At 36.4% G+C, this 24,493-nt stretch overlaps 1 protein-coding gene across 1 annotated transcript in view; it reads right to left on the bottom strand.

The window, feature by feature from the left end:
* Positions 1 to 2,027: 2,027 nt before the first annotated feature.
* LOC140136964 (protein O-mannosyl-transferase 1-like) overlaps positions 2,028 to 24,493 on the bottom strand; it is a 44,281-nt gene continuing 21,815 nt past the window's right edge. The window contains 4 exon segments of the mRNA XM_072158628.1: positions 2,028 to 3,928; positions 3,930 to 3,965; positions 16,376 to 16,553; positions 19,112 to 19,238. Coding sequence (XP_072014729.1) covers positions 3,781 to 3,928; positions 3,930 to 3,965; positions 16,376 to 16,553; positions 19,112 to 19,238 — 489 coding nt within the window. The 3' untranslated portion in view covers positions 2,028 to 3,780.

Here is a 24,493-nt window from a genome sequence, read left to right as displayed (position 1 = left end):
TTTAATGGCTTTTGGTTTGATGTAAAATAAACCATCCAGTACAGGTCTTTTCCTGGGGTCTTTTTTTCGACCCCTAATATCTTCACTTTCAGGATATGACTCTTAATGTTTTCCATGCTGAAGAACTCAACTCATTTAAAAAAAACAAAGAAATAAAAAAAAATTATGACTTTATATTAACCTAATGTGCAAAGTTTTACTAACGCACACAGGAGCTTTGAGACAAACAATTAAAATTAATAGCCTAATAATAACAAATGAGGTGTATGAAATATGGGATGTCACCCATAATAGCTGTCACCATATTTATCACCTTCAGTCAATTTACTTTCAGTATTAGAGTCAATGTAAAAATATCCTCTACAAAGGTTGTACAATGCTCTATCATAGTAAAAAGTCCTATTTGAACCAGTTTGTTGCTGGTGTAAATCAACAGAGAAATCATCAATCTTTTTGTAATGTTTATTGGTAATGACTAAACTGACATTTCTCATGAAATAATCATGTGAATTAGATAATCTTTAGCTTGATTTTGTTGTTGAAAGGGATCAATTTTTCAATTCAAATTGTATTTATACACTGAAAGGTCCAGATCAGCTCTTGAGCTGGTCTTCCATGGGGCCATGTTTTACAACAAATAACTTAACCAAAAATTAAAGATACAACATCAAATTAAAAACATACATGTATATACATAGCAGTAGGGACAGATTAATAATACAAAACAGTTAGGTAAAATTTAGATCTTAATCACTGAATCATTTAAAATGAAGCAGAGAATCTTAGAGAGGACTTTGCTGGGATGACAAATTATTCCACATAGTAGCACCTCTGTGTAAGAAAGACTACAGGGTGTATCAAAATGATTGGTACCCATCAATATCCAATGAGCATGGCCAAGATCTGCCACATCAAAATACAGGATAACATCCACCTTATTTATAGATTTATTTTATTGAAGGTTATAAAACTAGATCTAATGTTGAAGATGCCGCCATTTCATTAGATGACAAAGCTGATGGGTACCAATCATTTTGATACACCCAGTATGCTTCTTATAGTCATTCGAAGGAACAGGAATATTAACATTTCTTCGATTGTACCTAGCACTGTGGTTGTTTTTATTGGGGTTTTCCTTTTAAAATAGTTTAGATATATTTTCAGGAAGTATATTGTTTGTGACTTTAAACATAAAGACGCCAAGAAGGATATTTCTGATCTTATCAAGAGATAACCATCGGTGGCGTAGCGTCAACGGGCACCCAATTGATTGCAAAATTGAGAAAATCCCATAGGAAATTTGTCGAAAAAATGGCTTGTGCCCCCCCCATCAGACCTGGTGCCCCCAATCATGTTGGTGCACCCCCTCCCCCACCCAATATGATGACCCAAGCTACACCACTGATAACCATTTCTGTTCCAGAACTTCAGCTCCTGGGGTATTCCAAGGAACATTAGAAATTTATCTAGTAGCTCTTGCTTGCAGTCTTTGTAACTTTAGATTCAGTTTTGCTACAATTTCCCCGGGATGCTTGGGTAGGATGAGCATCCTGCCAAAAACTGCTTTTGTTGCAAACCCTCTTATATCAGTGACTTTTTTGATGATTTTTTAATGTGTTTTTAAAATTGCTCAAGTGGATGTAAGGGGTTTGGAAACCAAGTTCTTCATTTGTTAATGGATAATATAATATGATTTTATCCATTATAAGGATAATAAATACAACATTACACATTGTCACAAAATAAGATGATGCTCATACTCAAGTGCTTCAGCAAGATACTTTTTAGTAGTTATTTTAAGGTCCGCCTTCTTTCCGAAGAGAAAACGAATGACCACATGGACAGCCAAAATGTAGGTGCAAAGTGTGGGTGTGGGTTTAGCCCTCAAATGTGGCCTGGTATATATGCTACCACTAGTACTAGGCTAAGTATACTACAAATCAGGTAATTCACCAAAGTTTATAACATCAATTAATTAGGAAAGCTGAGACAAAGTGAAAACAATAAAATAGCTTACATAACAAAAGTTAATTACAATTGGTTTTTACACCACTTGAAATTGTGACAATTGTCAGCATTTTATTAACGTTAACAGTAAACTATTAATAAATGTCCTGAATGGAAGCCTGTACAGTGTACCAATTTCTCACCGGGCATTGCTCTTCTAAAATTAAAAAAACAAATACAGAATCAGATACCCTTCTAACCATCCCAAGGTTGAAGTAATAATGTTTGCACTCATTTGCCTCCCTTTTTCCATTCAAATTGGTTGTTAAAATGCAAAGTGTGTAATAATGAAAGCTATTCTAGTTGATGGTTCAACTGCAAAGCACACAATTGCCTTTTCAGGTTAGATGCTTTTGCTATATGAGTAGTACTAAAAGAGAATATGTAAAACTCTGACAATTCAAGGATTCCAAGGTCCAAAGTTTATACAGAGTTCATAAAAACCAAAATTCTCCTCTGGTCATTATAGGGTCAAAACACCTATAGTTTGACTTATATGTGACTTATTATTCCGGAATTATAGAAGTTCTTAACAAAAAGGTCAAAGTTCAATTTGAAGATCAACAGAGGTCAAAAATTCTGTTTGTGATTAAACTTGTTTATGTCAAAGCCATTCTAATAATGAATATATTCCGGGGAATATTTGCACTACCTATAACTAAGGTAACACAGCAAAATAGGTCATCATAAATAGGCCAATAAATCCATAATAATCTTTTGCTGTATTGTACGTACAGCTAAGGAGACATTGGAGCATATTTACTGTGGATTCCCAAATATAAACCTTTTAGCTCCTACAATACTGCATGTAGGGTTAATCCTTCAAAAACTCTCCTTAACTTTGGTTTGAAAGATTTGATTCATAAATAACTACAAATAAATACCATAGATAATACCATGCAAGTAGTAAACTTTATTTCTGTTTCCAAAAGATATGTTTGTAGTACTGTACACTGAAATGTGCCCCCCTCCCCACGTACTATGAGCAGTATTACTTTGGTATAGTCATATACAGGCTTAGGAGAATGCTGAAGAGGAGGGAACAATGTGTTATAATTATGTGTGTGGCTAGGGGGAAAAATTAGAGGGCATTCAGGCCGAGACCGGCATGGGTGGGCAACCAACTGGCCCATATCACCACTCCTGTAGCTTCCTGTGAAAATACCTCCAGGGTCATCATACTAGCCCACAAACACTGTACACACATTTCATGGTGGTTTTTGGTCAAATCTCTGGTGGTCACATTTTTACCATTTGTGCCTTAATTTAGCCCTAACGCCCAGTGGAGGGAAGGGGGTTTAGTCGGAAGTGCCTGATTTGTTGCTTAACCTGCCCACTTAATGGGATGCAGTCTGTTATATTTTGTATTAATAAATTACATCCACTATCATTTCTATACACAAAAGAAATTGGATAGTCTTAGATTTGTTGTTATTTCCTCTTGTTGTAAGTTTTCACTGGCAAAAATGTTTGGCAAAGACTTGAACCACAATGCCATCCTAGGCCTGTTCATTTCAACATATTCATTGCCACAGGTCAGAAAATGTCACAGGTCCCGCACGTTGTTCCTTTTCACGAAAATAAACATTTTATGGAACTTTTCTGCTTCAAGATTGCAAACAAATACTGTACTCAAATAAAACAGTGTAGTGAGCATATAATACAGTATATTATTCACTGGATACCATAGAAATGTTTTAGGCTGACTGCATAATGACACTGTATGAGGCAAGCTTGTTCAGAGTTGTAACACTAGAAATACATATAAATACATCATACATGAAGTTGGCTATGTATAAGGAAGCCCCATGTGTCCATCCACCTCCTTGATTCAATGCCTTCATCACTCAGAGAATAATGTCCATAACTAAAAGGTGTAAACTGATAAAATACCATGATAACCGTTAGTGAACCAAACAGCCAGAAGAGATGTGAAGAGAGAGCGCTGGATTTGAGATCTGTAGAAGAATAAGAAAAAACAGAATATAATATGAGTCATTATGCAGCTATATGTGACCAGCTCCAACAAAACCCAGAACAAGTTGCCAGACATATTTTTGAGTTATAGGCCTAAGGCCTTTAATGATGACATTCCCATAAAAAAAATCAAATTTTGGAATTCTTAATTTCATGGTACTGTTGGACTAAGTGGACTTTCAAATCCTTTAAAGTACTTATTAAAACGAGCTTTATTAAAGGAGTATTTTGTGATCCTAGCATCCTCTATTTATAACATTTTTCAGTAGATATCCACGATAAAAGCTTATTCCCAAAATTTCAGTTGATTCTGATTTTGCGTTTGCGAGTTATGCATGATTATGTGTATTACACTGCTCCATAGACAATGTGTTGTAATTTTGTTCTGGTATACCAGAACGAAATTCAAATTTCACGATATCTTTGCTGAACGAATTAATCAGCAAGAAATTTTTTGTTCATAAACATTATGTTGCCAGAGCAGAGGTTTCCAGTGATATAAAAATCTCAACTTTTTTTTGAGAAAAGTGGGGGGATGATGCTGTGGATCACAAAATGACCTTTTAATCAATAATCAACAGTTGAACTATGATAAACCTTATTCAATTCTGTGTAAAGCAGGAAACTAATTGGCCCATTACTCAGGATAGCAATTTGGCAAAAATATCAAGGTATCATTTACAAAATTATCCATATCTTGAAAAGTATTGATGTTATTGATATAATTTGGTATCATTTTAAAGCTAATTGTGTAGTGCTTACATTTTTATTCAAATCATGAAATGTCAAAAATGCGACTTGTTCCTGGTTTTGTCAGAGCGGGTCACATATATGTACTCTTTTAACAAACATTTAATGATTGTATTTTGTTTATATTTGTGACATGAACTGATCCATCCAGATCAAACTTGTGTAACTGAGACACAGGGAAAATATGGAGCAAAAATATACAGGTGAAAGAAGTATCACGCATAGCACACTAGCACAATTAAATATGAAGTTACAAATAGAAACATAACATGCACAGGCAGATAAACCAGACAAAAAACTCCTGACATACATGCCTGTGCAGGGACTTGAACCCACAAATGCATATTTTGTGAGAAGATTAACATCTACTTTATACAAATGTAGTTCATATGATGAAATAAAATGTCTTTATGGTGCCTAATGTATGTCCTAAGAATGACGACATTTGTCATTGATGGCATCAACAAGTTTTGCAAATTTATGCAGTCTGTTATACATGTAGACCCTGGAAATTGCAATTCCACTTGATCCAACATGGTCAAGACAATTCTTCGGTCAAGCTTACATTTTTGGGTTTGTCCATGTGCTTAACCACCTTATTCCCGTTCAAGTTTTCTTTCCTTATCTCCTGATCAAAAAATAAGTTAGCAGATTCTGGGTAAAGTTTGTGTCCTCAAGTCCTGGAATTTTGAAACTGGAATCACAGGCTCATATACTTCATTGTGCGGTGCTTCCATTAGGCCGTAGATATTTTGCAACAAAGCAAGTGCTTGTGGGGGTTTGTTACCAAAGGTTCATCATCCTCCGAATCACATGGTGGTGGTCGGCCAGATCTACCAGGGCTGTGACACTCGTATTCAATCCCTGTATAAAAATTGAAGTCACTTCACGGCAGTTTGACTGACACATTTCGGCAGTTTGAGTGACGGTTGCTAGGGAGGTTGGTACCGGTTGCTAGGGAGTTTGGTACCGTACTAGTCGCTTAGCCTAAAATTTACGTGTACATGTGCACGACAACGTTGTGCGTACTACTTCAATAGTGAAATGGACTTATCCCGTAGTTTACGGTAGTTTGATTGACAGTTGCTGAGGAGTTTGTTACCCTAAATTTTTCCAAGATGGCGCACATCGACTGCCAATTATTCTGACCCTTTCCAGCAAAAATACAGCTTATTTAGCCAGTCTCGTCATGGGGTCATCGAAGAGAATATTTTCCTAGCATATTGAGCTAACTCCTCAGCTATTTGGTTTTTCACGATATGATAGTAATGGAAAGATTCGACCAAATGTTCGCCATTTTTCGCCATTTAATTTTTTTTGAAACGATGACGTAAACATGCATCATCTCTTCCACAGGTGATACACTCCTACACAGCTATGCCATCACATGCATGAAGGCGCATAGGCTGAGTGACTGACTTCATTTGCGCAAACGAGTGGCTTAATCCTTGGATCTACATGAAGAGTTCCAGGAAATAGTGCCAATAGCAACACAATTTATTCAAACAGTACATTCCCTGCAGATCTACAGAGAAGAACCACTACGGGACTCTCATGTGGAACTAGTATTCCTGGACTTAAGCATCACCTTGAGAGCACGGTGAATGATTTGGATAGCATAAGTAGATTGTCCTGTTCCCGCCTTCTGAGGATACCAAACAAGAGGAACAAGGCAAGTTTGTATTACAAAGAACTGAAATCCGAGAAGATACTTCCAAAATGTAACAACAAGAGAAAAGACCATGTTGATGCACATTATTGCAACTCTCATGTGAAACTCCATTAAGAATTAGCAGAAGACTTTGCGGAGAAAGTGTGCATATTGTTGTGCGATTACATGGCTTTGCGGAGGAAGTGTGCATATTTTCGTGCGATTGCATGGCTAAATTGAAAGTCGGGACATTAGCTATACATCACAATATCACCAAATAAGACGGGTGCATGAATGTGGATCTGATGACGATGAATCTCCTGTGAATTATGTTGATCACAATTGTCCACATCCAGGAGACCTTTTAACCGTTGGAAAGGGGGGTATATGCGTGTGTTGAAAAAAGAAACTGGATGACAATTTACTTCAGATGAACATCATAGGCAACACATAGCGCTTGGATGTACGGGACCATATTACATGTAGTGCTACCCAAACAGAAGTTTCATGTCAACATCTGTGAACATGTGAACAATATTAAGCCTTTGCTTCAAAGTGCAGTGGAAGAAGGGAAGATATGCACGGTGATCGTATCTGACAGAGGTCCAGACTGGATACCTATAGGTGAAGTCATGGCCTGGTCTTGTCTATATGGTGAGGATGTTTAAGGATCTGGACTTGGATCTACCAACTCTGACAAATCATTCAAAGCAATCTGTGTAGAATATGATAGAACATATTTGGGCATACTTAAGTGGTCTTCTGTGGGGTCATTTTGGTTGGCTGTCTGATTGGAGAAGACAAGGCACCTGTACGTTGAGCAGACACAGCTATCGACAGAGGAACAAAGACAGAAAGAGGCTGTTGTGTTTGATAATGCAATGCAACAGGTCCTCTTCTGGATGGGACATTTATATGATGGATACTCAATCACTGGAGACTTTCAACCATGAAAACCATGGGACCTGAAAACAGGACATATACAGACTATATGTGTGTGCATACTGTTGTAGCAAATGGATCAGATGCTACCTTCCAGAGAAACTTAGACCTGCTCCTGTACCGAGTGATAACCCGGTGAGAAGTGATAACCCGGTAGGAAGTTACAAGACTTATTTCAAAGTCAAGAAATTAACCAATACTGGATCAGTTGATGCAGATATGCCTGGTTATCGTGAAAGACAACAGAAAGGTCTAGGAGGGTGTCCATGTCACACTATCGCGGTGGAAGGTTACGTAGAACTTTTACTATTCCAACACACACCACCACATAATCTTGATCATCATCGAACAGTATCTGAACATAACTTGACGCGTGTTCCAATCTCAAGTGGAATTTTCCCGTTGAAAGTGGCAGACTCCCCTAAGTCTTGCCTGGCAACATATAACTCCACTGCGCTATGTAATAAGACAACATCAATTGCAGACTTTGTCTTAACGCGGCTGTGTACTCTAGACATTGTTTCTTTCTCGAAATTGATTTTTTTTTATATGTTTGTACTTTGTTATGTTTTTTATAAATACAAGGAATGAAAATCCAGATTTATAAACTCCAACTGCAATATTTTAAGGATTTTATTTCACTATTCCACTCGTGTTTGAAATTTTAAGGAAAGAAAATCTTTGTTGTACCAGCAGGGTACACGCGCGCATTCGCACAACAACGCAATCGCGTTGCGTATAGCGCATTTTGTTAATACACAAATACGCTACGCATACGCGACGCTTATCTGCATGCGTGGCGCATCTTATGGAAACACCACGGAAGCACTGATTTCACAAAACCTAGCGGTCAAATGGCTCCGTTTTAGCTGATAAAATGTGATTTTTTTCAAGTTCTTTCCCCCGATTTAAACATCAAGATATGAATAGATTTCGCTCAAACTTCTCAAGGGGCTGTGGATTTACCGATGTTCACGTAATGTAAGGTAGAAAAACGAGAACTGTCGCATTCTCCTGTGAACTTCGATCTAAGTGCAAAATGTGACCACTTTAAACTTCAACGGCCTTTATTTCAATGTTCATTTTCTCGGTAAAATGACGATTTAGGTACACGATAACTCAATAAATACAGCATCTATAGGTAAGCAATTATGCTCATCATAAAAAGCATGATTGACTTAAGAAACAGTTTTCTCATTTTTTTATATTTTGGTCTATTTCCAATTTTAGGCATCATTTTGTGCAAATAGGCGGTTGTGAATTTTCAAAAGTTCATTTTGATGCCTTATATGGTTAATATCTCCAAAAATAAGGCCAATATCAAAAAACTAAAAAAACCGTTTTGGAATGGTGCCTCAAGATTAAGAAAAAAGCAAAACAAAAATTTTTGGAAAGCGTGTTTTTTTGTTATGATGTACCGAACAAAAATTGCCAAAAATTCACTTTTTTGTGATTTTCTTTCTGCTTTGTGCAGTTGATCAGTGCCAGGAAGCCGCTCTCATTTTACTTGATTTTTCGGCTGCGTTCAATTTTAATTGATCATGACATCCTGCTGCAGCGACTGCGTCATCGCTATGGTATTATAAAGGCACAGCATTAAATATATGTCATCCTATCTGAAGGGCCGTTCTCAGTGCATTGATGTTTGTGGTGTCACCTCTGATGAATTCTTATTTCATGAGGGTGTACCTCAGCATTCCATATTGGGTCCACTCATATTTACCATGTATATACTGCCCCACTAGGTGACATCGTTTCATCCTATGGGTTGAGTTACATGATTTTATGCTGATGACACACAGTTGTATATAGTCCTTGTTCCATCAAAGTGTAGTGAGAGTATTGATATTTGAACGATGTGTTTCAGATATTAAGGCATGGGCAGTTACCAATAAGCTAATGCTGAATGATACAAAAACTGAGGTTATTCATCTGTCATCTCAATTTGCACAGACCCTGCTACTACCACCACTTACCATTGGTAATGCAGCTAGTAGACCCATCAACCTCAGCTCGAGATCTTGGTGATAGTGCACTTGACATGAAAGAGCATGTTAAGCTTTAACAAGATCAGCCTCTTTTGCAAGATTGGTAAGATCTGCAAGTATCTTGATAGTATATCAACTGAGCGTCTTGTACATTCATTTGTCATTTCGAGATTAAGACTGCTGCAACAGTCTTCTCTTTGGCCTTCCAAAACATGAGATCGCCAAATTGCAGCGCTTTCAGAATTCTGCTGCGCGCCTGGTCTCTCGTGCAAAATATTGTGACCACATGAAGCCGGTTTTATACGATCTCCACTGGCTTCCAATTGAGCAGCGTATCGTTCCCATGCTGCTCCTGATTACTTTCAAGGCCTTGCATGATCTAGCCCATTGTATTTAAAAAAAATTGGTTAATACATATCAACCCACCCATTCACTACGTTCTACTACACAAAACTTGTTGAGTGTCCCAAAGTGCAATACAAAGTTTTATGGTGTGAGAACTTTTTGTAATGCAGCTCCAGTCTTGTGGAATAACTTGCCTATAAAAATTAGATCTGCAGATTCCATCAATCTTTTTAAGAGTATTTTTAAAAACTTACCTTTTTACCAATGCATTTAGTGATATTTCTTGAACTTTTAAATTTGTACTTTACCTTTTAACCTATTCTCATCTCAGCTGGTTCTGAGTTTTATCTGGGTATCAGTTGTATATTATTTGATATAGTTGAAAATTATTTGTGCAATTAATCTTTGTAGTTTTGGTGTTTTTTAACATATTGTAAAGTGCATTGAGATTTTGTATGTAATGGGCTATATAAGAAATAAATATTATTTTATTACTATATATATTATTAGGCATGTCCACTAAAAATTGAAGTACTTTTAAATTGATTCAGACCTAACTTATTGGCTGGGAATTGATGAAAGAAACATTTTGGTGTTTAAATAATCTTAATCGGATGTTTCATTCCAGAGATATGGCCTTTCGAGTGTCACAGTTTTATATCGGGCTGCTAGAACATGTTAAAAAGTTTTAGTCCAAAAAGGAATACTAAGGGGCCGTCCATAATTTTCGCCATTTTCAATTACGCACAAAGCGTGCGTAACTTTTTACCCCCCTCCCCCCTCAAGTTATGCACAAATAAAAAGGCGAAAAATATGCCATGAATAGAGGCTCTGCCGGGGTACGGGCGTATACGATGCAACTTTGGTGTGGGAGTACCCACTACAAAGTAGGCCTATATAAATCAAAATTGCAACCTTATTTTCTTTCCCCATGTCAGATAAACTTTAGGATAAAGTTTAACACCATTCATTCCTAATGGCATGCGTGGCAGTTCTTTCTTGGTCTAAAAGACTTCCACATAATAAACATAAAAAATAATATTACTTCAAACAAAATATCCGAAATCAAGGTGTGCATCCTTCCTTGCATCAAAAACCCGGTGAAGGGGCTGTGAGTTCTCAAATTTTGGTTGGGTGAGTAGCCTATGTACGACTGGGTCTCAGAAAACGTTTGACGAAAGGGAGACTTGAATTTACTATTTCAACTTTTAGAATATAACTTTTAGCTGTATAGAGTGACATAATAAAGTTTTGTATTCAACAAAAGGTATAATAATATGACCGCTGTGCATAATAGACTCGAAATAAAACTAATATTAGAGATAAAATTACTATTGGTATATTATAGAATTTGTTAAAAAATGTCATTTGGGTTATTAAGCTATGAATAAAATGTTGGGAAAATACCATTATTTTACACTTTCATATTTTTTTATTGCTCAAACAAATCGCCATTTTTTTATGCACACATGCTCAAATTTTTTACCCCCTCCCCCCTCTTACGCATGCTTTGTGCATAACTTAAAATGGCGAAAATTATGGACGGCCCCTATTAAACAGAAAGTGCAAATTTAAGGTGCTTTTTCTTCATGTATTTATTAACTAGCGTATCTGGAACATTATATTTGCTTAGAACAACATGAAATAAGATCATCCCGAAAATATAAGCAATTATAATTATTGTTGACATACAACAAAAAATATAAGACCTCAAAACCCATGGTTTGTTTGGTGGAACCTCAATGATCATAGATGGCTGCCATGGAAAATAAAGTTTTACTAGCACAGCTGGAAAACTAATTTATCCCTGGCGAGAAGTGGACGATCCCATTTGGGTGGGGTCTTGCACTTCCGGGTTTAGGTCATATCCAGCCATGTATTGTGTCTTGTTATGGTTTTGGCCCGACCAGGGATCCAATGGGATTTGCGGATTTTGCAAAATCTGAGTGTGCAATTGATTGTTCATTGATGAATGACTATCCAACAAGTTCGCATCATATGAAAATTTCCATAGAGGAGCTGAACAATAAGTGCATTTTTCAAATGAATAGCAGAAGTCTTAAACATTGTTCAATCTTTTAAGGTCAGCACATTTTATCTTCAAAATGATTATTTCATCATGACGTAAGTTTGGTAATATTAATCACTACCAATTTTGAGAAATTTGCTCCAACTCAAAGGTTATCTTTACTACATTGAGCAATATACTGTGTGTGCATGGAAGCCATGATGGCGATGGATAGCATATCTAAAATGGACATGATGGTCAGAAGTGCATAATTTGAGATGGGTTTTGGAAGGCTTAAACATTCTTTAATTTCTTAACATCCTGCACATTTTGTCTTCAAATATGGTTAAATTTTATGAGTATGCAAGTTTGCTTGTCTGAATCAATCCAAATTCGGAGATGTGTTTTGGACCTTTATGTTTTTAAATGAAACACATTTTTTTCAACTATTATGCAGATATTAACTATTTTCTTAAAGGTACCAGACCAGTTTGCATAATTTATTCTTGCCATGAATATTTAACATACCTAAGATACTAAATTATTCAAAGTATGCCAAGGTGGACTCTATCAAATCTCCAGTGTGGCAGTAAATTCATGATGTCAATGTCCTAGTGATCTACTTATCTATTACAGTGTTATCATGTGTGCCATTGTCACACCTGCTTCAGTTACCTGTAATTAACCCTTGATATCAGGATTGCCAAAACTGTGAGTTGGTAGCCCAATTAGGTGACTTGAAGATTATCATTATATCAATGCACTGTCCTATATTGGCCACCCTGATAGTGACCTGATCTATAGTAATCATTTCATAAGGGGAACATTGGGTAATTTTTTTGTGATTGACCCGGGGGTACTCATGTTTGGTTTTGGTAGGGGTGTGCTGCTGAGAATTTGTAGGTGGACCAATCAATATACCAATTTTTCAAGAAATTTGGACCCATCCGTATAGCAAAAGTAAAAATTTTGGCCAAAATAAGAAACTGTTCTTAAATTTTACAAATTTTCACACCAATTTTGGGGGAAATTTCAAACATTTTGGCTAGATTGACAACATGTTTACAAGGTATTTTTGATAACAATTATCCACAAAACCCATAATTACAAACAAAATAAATATGCTAGTTTAACTGCTGATTTGCAAGAACAGGGATATGACGCAAAGTTATATGTGCAAGCTTAATTGATACAAAATTATTTATTTGAAGAATGATCAATTATAGTTGACTATCTCAATGGATGAATGAATGAATGAAATGAATGAACATGCAAACAACACATAAACAAAATGAATGAAGAAAAGGATGAGGGAATCAGTCAATAAATCAATCAAAATACAATAATCAATCAATTTACCAACTAATCAATCAATCAATCATGATATCAATTATGAGATCACTAAATAGATTGATCAATTAATTGGCAAATTCAATTTATCTGCATAGCAGTCCCAAACACTTTTAGTATCATAATATCGGTTACACATAAAATTGCCCATTTCTGCAGATGAAGCCTTGATAGCATGCAGAAGGTTAATTTTGAGTATGCCATGTGCACATGAAGCTTTGATAGCATATAAAAGGTTAACTTTGAGTGTGCCAACTGTAATTAATAAACTGTGCATCTGCCTCGTTTACCAATAGGCAAGTGGTTACACCCCCAATTCCAGAGAGGATAGAAAAGGTGTTGGTGATACCAACTTGTTATGCCGTACTTTCACCAATACTAATCAGTTGTATGAATAATTAATTCCAGTTTGTATACCGATTTCATTGGGTTTCTTTGATTAATTGACTTCTAAATGTTAAATATTATCTAATATATATAAATACAAAATGGGAAGGGTTTCTTCTCTTCATAATAAAATTGAAGAATGAACAGTTTCTGGTAGTGGTCCATTTCTTAAAACTCATTATATTACCAGATATTAACTTTAAATGAATCTAAACAAGCCAGGAAGCCAACATTAAAATGTTCTGTATCATCACTCTCTCACACTTGCACCATTAATTGACTTCATGCTATGGGTATGTAAAAACAAGCAAAGGCAAATTTCATTCAAAATGCATATGGTTTGTGAAATATTAACTGGAACTTAACATGTTACATTGTGGGAACAATGATTATGTTTTAAGTATGTTGTGTTCCGAAAGGGATGCTAACACACCTTGCTGGTAGAAATTGACACTTAATTAATACTGAATGGTGAAACTGACTGTGATTATAGCTTCTCTTTAAGGATGCTGAATATTGTAAAGGACAGAAAGACAGACACAGAGACAGACGGAACTTAAAGCCATAATGTACGATTTTTTTTAATGAGTTTGGTTAAAGCCATTTATTCATTTTGATTAAGATCAACAGAGCATGACTTTAAATCCCTGGATAGAACACCACAGTTAAGCAGCTACATTGTGAGCTACAGTAAGCGACTTTTATTTTATTTTACCTTACTAGTTCTAAAATGACCAGAAAACTTTCCAGACAGTTGTTATTTATATTTTTATAATATTTGGCACAGAATAACCAAATTAAAATTTGACTGAAATTGTACATTTAGAGGTTAATAACTGCGCATCGGTTATTTGGAGGGCATTGTGAAAAATCTAAACATTTTGCCTTTGGAACCGAGGAATATCTCGAGGGGCGCAGCCCCGAGGGATATTCCGAGGTCCAAAGCAAAATGTTTAGATTTTTTTTATTTTCCGACATAGAACCGATGCAAAGTTATTAACCTCATTCATAACCGTCACTTTGATCTTTTATCTTTACAAAATAACACAAAATTTTCCTCAAAGGTTTGTAAAAATAAACAATTTTTACAATTTTTACATCTTCCCTTTCCCAAAATCGAATCAAAAGTGCGTATCAGAATCTGTGCAAATATGGTAGCGCGCAATCCAAATATGGCAGCCAGCGCGCGCGCAGTTCGTTGGACGCATAATACGGCACACGCAGAAGTCAATTGTAATGCGACATTGGAACAATTATGCATTTTGCGGTCAATTGTGAGATATTAATGACCTCGATTTGCGTTCAAGCGCTTTCACAAATAATAAAATATGATTGGATCAAGACGCATCGCTTATTAATGAGGTTATGAATAAAGTTTAAAGACAGACAGACAGGCAGATATTCACAAAAGAAACAAATTCATGCACCACAGAATATACAGAACTGAATTACATAAAACACAAGATACATAGAAACACAAACACTCACACATTGAAACAAAAACACCCTAGATTGCTAGATAGTGAGATCCGAGCAGAGCAAACGTTAGCAAATTACTAGCCATGCATAAACATGAATATTGTATATATAATTGTACAGGCACGCACTCATTGTAGTACTTGCGGGCGTGTTCATTTTTCCTGCAGGTGGATGCTTTACATTTGCTTGCATTTTCCAACATTTTTAGTGACAAATTTGTTTTACAAAAAGCAAAAATCACATTATTTTTTCTTGTGTATGAAATCGGTTAATAAATGAGTATCACTTAACTGCTCAAAAAATTTTACAAAATAATGCACTTGTACTGAGATGTTGATGCATCTAATTCACTTACCCTTTGGGGCTCATACATTAGATGCATCAACATCTCAATTTCACTCCCAACAAGTGATATGCACACTTAAAATTGTGTCTACTTTTGTAGGTTTTAATTAAAACAACCCTTTGAAATGGGTTATGGTTTCGAGGCCTCAGCTGCACAACCCCACCACCCTGGGATGTCAATGCACTTTACTGGCAACTAAGCTGGAAATGATATTGTGTCACCTTGACCACACATCACTCCAAAAATGACCATCACTGTAATGGTCAAATAGTGAGGTCAGTGCAAAATGGTTTTGACAAGCATGAATCTATTCCTTTTATATATAGGAATCCTACACCTTCAGAAATCATTGACATGCTGGTCACCATGGTTGGGTGACTTGATCTCAAAGGTCTAGTCTATGGTTGTATAGGCAGAACATCACAATTAAGGCACATTAGATTATACTGATTATGTGCAGTTAATGGTCAACCAGGTTTTACTGTTCGTAAGCCAATCAGTCCCAATAAGTAATATTCAGCACTACATTATATTCTGGTGCATGCAACAAAATTCCTATTCTCAGTGAACATTTTTTTTACACTTAATTATTAATTGTGCCCCCAAACTTCCAGAAAGTATGGGCAAGTTCCAAGTACGAGGAACTCATAAAAATGCAAATTGCAAACCACCAAACATAGTCAAAATTAACTTCACGACTGGGATTCTGATATCAACCAAGAAAACATATAGGTTTATAAACATGATTTTAGTATAGAGTTAAAATTTATACTAAAACCACACAAGTTGACAGTCCCATCAGTAATTTCATGGCAATTTCAATGCAACTCAAGCACAGTGGCCGAATAGGAAGCACAGTGGCCCAATGCTTAGGGCGCGAGCTTCATAATCGAAAGGTTGCGGGTTCGAGCCTCACCACGGCCAGTGTGTTGTGTCCTTGAGCAAGATAGCTTAATAATTCCCAATTGCTTCACTCCACCCAGGAGTAAAATGGGGAGCTGCTGAGGGTAATCACAATCTAAGTCGCTGAGAGTACCTGCACATCAGATGCGGACTTGGGGAAGTGGAAATGATTCTGATGTATCCTAATGGCAGCGGAATAATTTATTTATTTTTTATTTTAAAGAATAGACTTCATACTTTACCTTAGCACGTGTAAATAAATAAGTTGAAGCGTGACTGGTAGAAGTGCTATTTTGCATATGTAAGCTGGTAGATAGTGATGTAAGAATAGTGTTCTTTCCATTAAGAAGTACGGTAGATAATTGGCTAACCAACCACCACCAAATAAGACACCTGCTATTAAGAATCTGTCCCACTCATCTGAAATGGAAATGGAAAATGTAGCAGGTTAATATGTGCTGTTTTTAATAGTTGCCCCCTTAACCCTAACCAAACCAAACATCAAGAAATCTCAATTCACAAAAATTCTGTAAGCGCGGGTATCCCACGTGATGTGATTGCGTCATCATGTGAACAGTCATATGGTCACGGCAAGCTTGGCTGACCAAGGTACACCCCCATGGCAAGGTATGGCTGTGCGCGCATCTGGCACCCGATTCAAAACCACACCTGAGAAAAACTTTTCTCTTGCTCTTCTTTGTTTCTTCCATCCTTCATTCCTGCCCCCTCTCCAAAAAAGGCCCGTTAGGATTAATAACTGCCCTCCCCATAATATATTTTCCATTAAAAAGTTACCAAATACAGAAATGTCCATGCCATTCCATGCGAGTAAGCTTAAAACTGGCATTTGCTAAACATCATTCCCAAACATCTTTTCGTTGTGTTCCTAGCCAAGAATGACCTCACCACTTTTTTACTAAGGCACATATGTACATTTAGAATGAGTAGGTAAACCATGACAGTACTCCGTCCTTCAGAGGGGACGTTAAGAAGTCAGTCCCATGTATATAGGGAGTCATACCTATACATGTATATCATATTTTCGAAAAGAGTAGGGTGTTAACCCCTGACTGCCCCAATCCATTAAAGTGTTGTTAGGGTCACAATCTAAGTACAGACAAAATGTGTGTTGTAGAGCGCTTTAATGCTGGGAATAAATAATAAAATAAAGTTTTACGAGCACAGCAGGAAAACTAATTTACCCCTGGCGAGAAGTAGACGATCCCATTTGGGTGGGGTTTTGTACTTCCGGGTTTAGGTCATATCCAGCCATGTATTGTGTCTTGTTATGATTTTGGCCCGACCAGGGATCCAATGGGATTTGCGGATTTTGCAAGATCTGGGTGCGCGATTGATTGTTATGATCATTGATGAATGACTATCCAACAAGTTTGCATCGTAAGAAAATTTCATCAGTCATCAATAGTCAATACAACATACCATACTTGTTTGGCAGTGGAACCATTAAATTTGGTACGTTACATCACATATTTTACATGTTTATATAGAACTTGCTAGTCTGAGCTGAGTTTTAATTGATATAACTGACTTTGAAACTCGGTAAAAAATTAAAATACGGGAAAAATACGCTACACGTACTGACAGATCTTTACAACTTTACGAGTCATCATATGATTCAGAGTCTCAAATTAATTCTGATACACAAATGATGGGACGTTGAAGTTCAAGAGGAAGAGGCTCAAGAGGGAGAGGTAGAACGTATTTGAATGATCTAAGGAACGTGGACTCGTCATCTACGAACTTACAGACAGAAAGACAAACACGATCGCAAGCAAATGCGATCCGACTAGTTGTGAACAATGGTGACCATGGTAACGCAATAAACATTATAACGCAGCCTCGTGGTCGGGGTCGCAGTTTGGGGGCGTCAGCAGCATTAGGCGCACCGCCAACGGAGGAGGCGATTCAAGATGGCGGAAATGGTGAACAGAGAAACATCGAACCAAACCAGCAGCACGACCAAGTAATGTTGTACAGAATATAGGTGGTATCAACATGCAGCCTCAAGCAGCACAGCCTCAGGTGCAACCGAGAGCTATGGCCGATCAACTACTACAAGGTACATTGTAATGCAATGAACGATAATGCTTTGCCAGTGCCAGTTCATACTAGTGTAATACATTGGCGAACAATGCGCATGTGATTGCAGTGCCAATGGGTAACAATAGCGCTTGTGTAAGTGATAGATTGGTCATTAATCCTACCAATCAATCAAGTACAATGCCTATGGCAAATATGAGTAATGATGATAATGGAAATATGTTGAATACTAGCATGCAAATTGGTCAAAGAAATATGAATGCAATGTTCAATACAGGGCATGTTGGGGGTGCAATGACTGGGGCGATATAGGTCAATTGGGGTGTATCAGTAATGATAATGTTGCAAGTGGGTCCGGGTTGAACACAAGTACAAATGTGTTAACAGGTGCCAATTAACAATACCAATGCCAGTACTCGTAACGTTATGCCTATGGGAGCAAATATAGGGATGATGAGTACTAGTCTGAATACTAATACATCACAGATGGGCACAAATTTGGTATTACATGATGGGAATAGGATATCAGGTACTCCTGTTTTAGCACCATATGTTGACATAAATCAACATCAGTGGGGGTTCACTCCACTTGTCTCAGTGTGCAGTCCCCTTGGAAGTTCGGTGCCACAAAGTATTAAAACAAAGATAATAAACAGGGAATATGTGGATTTGGGTACCCTATTAGAGAAAATTTCGGACCCGAGTAAACAATTCGATGACGAACGGGGCTTGGCTCTATCAGTCAATACAAGTGGTGAAATACTATGGAAAAGTAGCAAAGTGAAAAAGGTCATAACCACTTTTGAAGACTCAAAACAAGATTAAGGACACCAGAAACATGATAAAGTATAACAAACTGATCGTATCACAAATTAAATTCAAAATTGCAATACCTATTCAATATGTTTCTATCTTACCTGTACTCAAATCCTCACATTGCCGACACCACCTGACCACAAACACGCACAATATAAACATGTAAATGACTAGGCTTATACTTGATGACCACCATATTACTGGATTACCAAGAAAATGTATTTGTGCCTGAAAAACAAAATAAATATACAGTGTCATCTTTTGGAAGAAACGATAATATCTTTACCAAAAGTTTGAAAATACATAAATTAGATATATTTTTTTCTAAAATAAATATTATGACTGTATCTAATTTTCCTGTGTACTCAGCAGAAACTTTATCCACTCTAAAAGGACAAGGGACGGTGAGATAAAGTGTCTCACCGCTATCTTTTACAAAGGTCAAACATTATGGCATACATGGCAGCACATACCATTGGATCAGTGACTTCCTTCACTCCAGAACACAGGTTGTACTGGTGATTGGTCAGAAGTTTGGAAGCTGGTGTTTCGCAGGGGAGCGTGTTAGACCCCTCCTTTTCTTAATATTTATCAATGATCTACCTGAGTGTGTTTCATCTGCCACTGCTAGATTGTTTGCTGACAACAGCATCTTGTACCACCAGATAACTTTAAGTGCTGATTCAATTAAACTAGAGTCCAAAATTTACCATTTTCTAAAACCCATTTTCCGTGTTGTAATCCGTGTTGTAAAATTTGTAAATTCATGTTTTATGAATAAAGCTTAAAATGTATAAACAATGATTATGAATGATATTAATGTCATTATAATAAAGTGTTCAATATCGTGATCAATATGCTCTGATTGGAATATTCTCACGATAACAGGCCGATTGTTACGATGTTTGGATGGATAGGGGGTTCATGCCTTGGTAATACACCTTTATTTACATGTGTAGGTATTATTAAACAGTATTTTTTATCATAAAATTGACACACACAACTCATGATTGTTTTTAACATTTATTTCTCTTATCTTTTAACAATTTTGTCACGTCATACAAAAATGTCATTTCCCTGGACCAAATAAAGCACATTAGAAATGTACTTTATCTGTACTTTATGGGTACTTTAACTGTACTTTCTGGGTAATTAGTACATATAAAGTGTACTTTAAATGTGCTTATTTTTCATATCCTGGAAAAACTGTGTACTTAAAAGGTACTTTAAATGTGCTTTATGTAACTTTAATTATACTTTATGAATATTTTGATAAATATGGGAAATTTTTTATGCTTTAACTATACTTTATTTGGACTTAGTTTTTTCCCAGTGTCAGTGAGTATACTTTAATTGTGCTTATTTTGGACTTAACCAAATTTTGAACATCAGTGTGTACTTTAAATATACTTTATCAGTACTTTATGTATACTTTACCTGGATTGGTTTTCCCCGGTATTGTCAGCAATGTAAGAGTACTTAAAATGTGCTTTTCAGTGTACTTTAAATGTACTTTATTGTGGACATCATGGATATATGATGTTTACATGTACAAGTCACATGACTATATTCTTCTAGATTTGAAAAATACCAACGGCCATCTTGTGCTAAGGTTGTATAATGCAATGGATGTATAAAACTGTTCATATTTATATAAAATGAGGGACTTAATGGACTTACAAATACAGGCTTGATTACAGGAGATAGTTACTGGTAATGTATGCTTGCATGTGAACATAATTGTGTTACCAATACTTTGATAAGCTCCATAAATGTGGTAAGCTTATAATTATAAGTAAGCTTATAATTATAAGCTTACTGTATGCTTCAGTATGCTTTAAATGTACTTTTCTAGTCATTGTGCTTTATTTGTACTTTAAAGGTACTATATCGTAGTTCCAAATGTCGCACATTGGAATGTTGTTTAGAAAGCATATTTAAAGCACAGTGCTTTAAATATGCTTCTTTGGTATAAAGTACAAATAAAGTACAGTACTTTAAATGTGCTTTTTTCAGTATGCTTTAAATGTACTTTTCTGGTCATTGTGCTTTATTTGTACTTTAAAGGTACTTTATCGTCGTTCCAAATGTCGCACATTGGAATGTTGTTTAGAAAGCATATTTAAAGTACAGTGCTTTAAATATGCTTGTTTGGTATAAAGTACAATTAAAGTACAGTACTTTAAATGTGCTTTTTTCAGTATGCTTTAAATGTACTTTTCTGGTCATTAATGCTTTATTTGTACTTTAAAGGTAATTTATCGTCGTTCCAAATGTCTCACATTGGAATGTTGTTTAGAAAGCATATTTAAAGTACAGTGCTTTAAATATGCTTGTTTTGGTCCAGGGTTTCCGTGTTGTACCTCTGATTCCGTGATTTTTTCCCGTTTTCCGTAAAACAGAAAACTTCGGACTCTAAATTAAACTCCAGAAAGACCTCGGCACTCTCCAAGACTGGAAATCGAAATGGCTTAACGCAGCCAAATGCCAAGTCCTCCAAATAACCAACAAGAGGATCCCCTTCCAGCATCCTATGCAGTTCATGGTCAAGCCTTGGAAGTAGTAAGCTCAGCCAAATATCTTGGTGTCCACCTGGATACCCATCTTGACTTCAATACCCATGTTGATGCCATTAAAGAGCTTTCTTGTAACACAATCTCAGTCATTGTAGTAAACAAGTGAAGGAAGCTGCGTAATACACTACATACATTTGCCCTACTGTTGAATTATATCTCCATCATAAGATCCTCACACTAAGAGAAACATCAACAAGGTTGAACAAATTCAGCAAAGTGCTGCTTGATTCGTTGTTGGCGACTACCCATATACCAGCAGTGTTTCTGATATGAGATCATGATCAGCGCTCTAAACTGGCCTTCTCTCCAAGAAAGACGCCTTCAAAGTAGCTTGGTGATATTCAACAAGATTCATCATAACCTGGTTGACATCAAGTGTGAAGACTGCCTCACTCCACACAAAACATCCACCAGAGGTCATGAGGTATGAAGAAAGAGATGACGATGACGACTTGAAACCCAATATCACAACGAGGAAAGTGAGATAACTTCATGATGCAAATAAAAATAGAATAATCAGTATAATTACAAAACACACACATCCTATTACTGTACCAGAGTTACTTCCTACATACAAAGTGTAAAATTAAAAAGATCTTGTAAATACCTTAGCTAATTTGCAATACATCAGTTGCAGTATTTTTTAATTTCGTATTAATTGGTTTATAGATGTAAGACTTGAAGAAGTGCGAACAGCTGCAAGCATTCATGATGCAGTACTGCAAAGCTACCCACTATGCATTTCAAGTTAGGAAATGTTGATGTCCAGAGGGTGAGTACAGCTCCCAAAAGGTTTAGAGCATGAACTCAAATTTATGTGTGGATTGTGAGTCTGATGGGGTAATACGACAGATGATGACAGACCGTCCAAAAAAGCAATGACCCCAGCAACTACCATTGCCCACATTCAGCACAAAGAGGACTTACCATATATATGTAAATATACAGCCTGTCTCAAAAAAAATTGTGCAAGTGAAAAGCGCCCTCTTTGGCAATTAGAAAGTATCGTTGTGAAATAATGCTTACATCAACGTCAAGGGTGTAGTCTTAGCTCTCAAATGCCGTTTGTTCTGTTCAATTTCCTTGTTTTAATCTCGAGATATGTTTAGTGAAAGACGAAAGGGCAAAATCACAATTGTGCCACTTTTACTATGGAAGAGGGCTTTACATGTAACAGTGAGAGCATCAAGTTTATCAAGAGTTTATCAAAAGAATACACAATACAAAAAAGTTTTGACTGTTTTTACTGTTTTATCATGATGCAGGAATGATGATTCTCTTTTTCCACTTAAAAGAAATTAAAAGATAAATAAATATTTCACATTCTGTTGTAAAAATGGATTTCACATTCTGCTGTTTTGCATGTGTATGTCAATGATTTTATCATGGTAAATACTGTTCTCTTAGTCACTTAAGACATGTTAAAAGACAAGCAAATATTTGGCCACTTATACATGTTATAGGTTAATGAACGCATACTACTTGTTGGGAGAGATATTAGACAAAATAATGCCAGCGTGCTGATGTTGATCGTCTAATGCGTGCGCCCGAAAGGGGAGTGCATTAAACGCATCAACATCAGCTATCATTGATTTATATGTACAGCTCTCTTCCCTAGTAAAAGTGGCACAATTGTGATTTTACCCTTTCGTTGTTAAATAAACATAATTCGAAATTGGAACAAGCAAATTGAACAGAACAAACGGCATTTGAGAGCTAAGATTGTGCCCGTGACAGTGATGTAAGCATTATGTCACAACAGTATTTTCTAATTGCCAAAGAGGGCGCTTTTCACTTGCACAATTTTTTTTGAGACAGGCTGTATTTGTAATGTTGCAAAGTCCAAAATTTAATATATTGAAATATAATTGTTGTGGTGGAGTCATACCCCAAAACTGGTACAAAACAATTACTTATAATATTAATTGATTTAAAACATAGTGCCGGGCCATTTGATCAAAAACCAATAGAAAAGTTCCACTGCCAGGTGGAAATTGTTCTCCTCTATTTTGTGGAGATTGTTAGATGATTGCTTATTAAGCATGTAAAAAGGCTCTTATTCTTGCAGTCATGCTCCAAACAAAGAGGTCACCATGTAAAGTGACTGCAACAAGAGGGCACTAATGCAATATCTATATGTGATACCAACAATCACCGCCCAAATCCGTAAGTATTAGGAGAGAATCGAGAGATAACTGTACTGTGCCTACAGACACGAAGAGACTGACATGGAATTCATTGGTTATCTTCTGAAACTTGTCCCACTCAAATTCCATATCCAAGTGTTAGTCAAAGATACAGTTTTCATTGTATAATTCATTAATTCATGAACAAAAAATTGCAATTTAATCCAGCTGTCAAGTTTAGTAGCACTCAAACATTATAAAGAGACCACATTTCAATTAAAATAACCTTCTCAATCTCATGAAACAAATATGGATTGCTTGAAAAATTTCTTTTTCAAATTTTTTGATACTTTTTCAAATTCAGTTCAAATTCAAAAAGTGTGTGTTTTCATGCGATAACCCTATCGCATGAACCCTACCCTCATTAAGAGCCACAGAAGAGGATATCCAAGACTGGATAGCAGGACAACAGAAACATTAGCTATTATCATCAGATGAACCACTACTTTCTGTAGTGGCACTTCCCTGATTAGGCAAACAGCAGACAACCTAGGGGACTTGAGAAGACTTCCTTGAGATACCGCCAAAGTTACCGTACCCTCATCAAGAGCCACAGAAGAGGATATCCAAGACTGAATAGCAGGACAACAGAAACATTAGCTATTATCATCAGATGAACCACTACTTTCTGTAGTGGCACTTCCCTGATTTAGGCAAACAGCAAACCTAGGGGAGCTGAGCAGACTTCCTTGAGATACCGCCAAAGTTACCCTACCCTCAT

Source organism: Amphiura filiformis, chromosome 17 (assembly GCF_039555335.1).
Source record: "Amphiura filiformis chromosome 17, Afil_fr2py, whole genome shotgun sequence".
In the NCBI taxonomy this organism is placed as follows: Eukaryota; Metazoa; Echinodermata; class Ophiuroidea; order Amphilepidida; family Amphiuridae; genus Amphiura; species Amphiura filiformis.
Note: the sequence above shows the minus strand (reverse complement) of the source record. Positions and strands in the feature narration are given on the sequence as shown.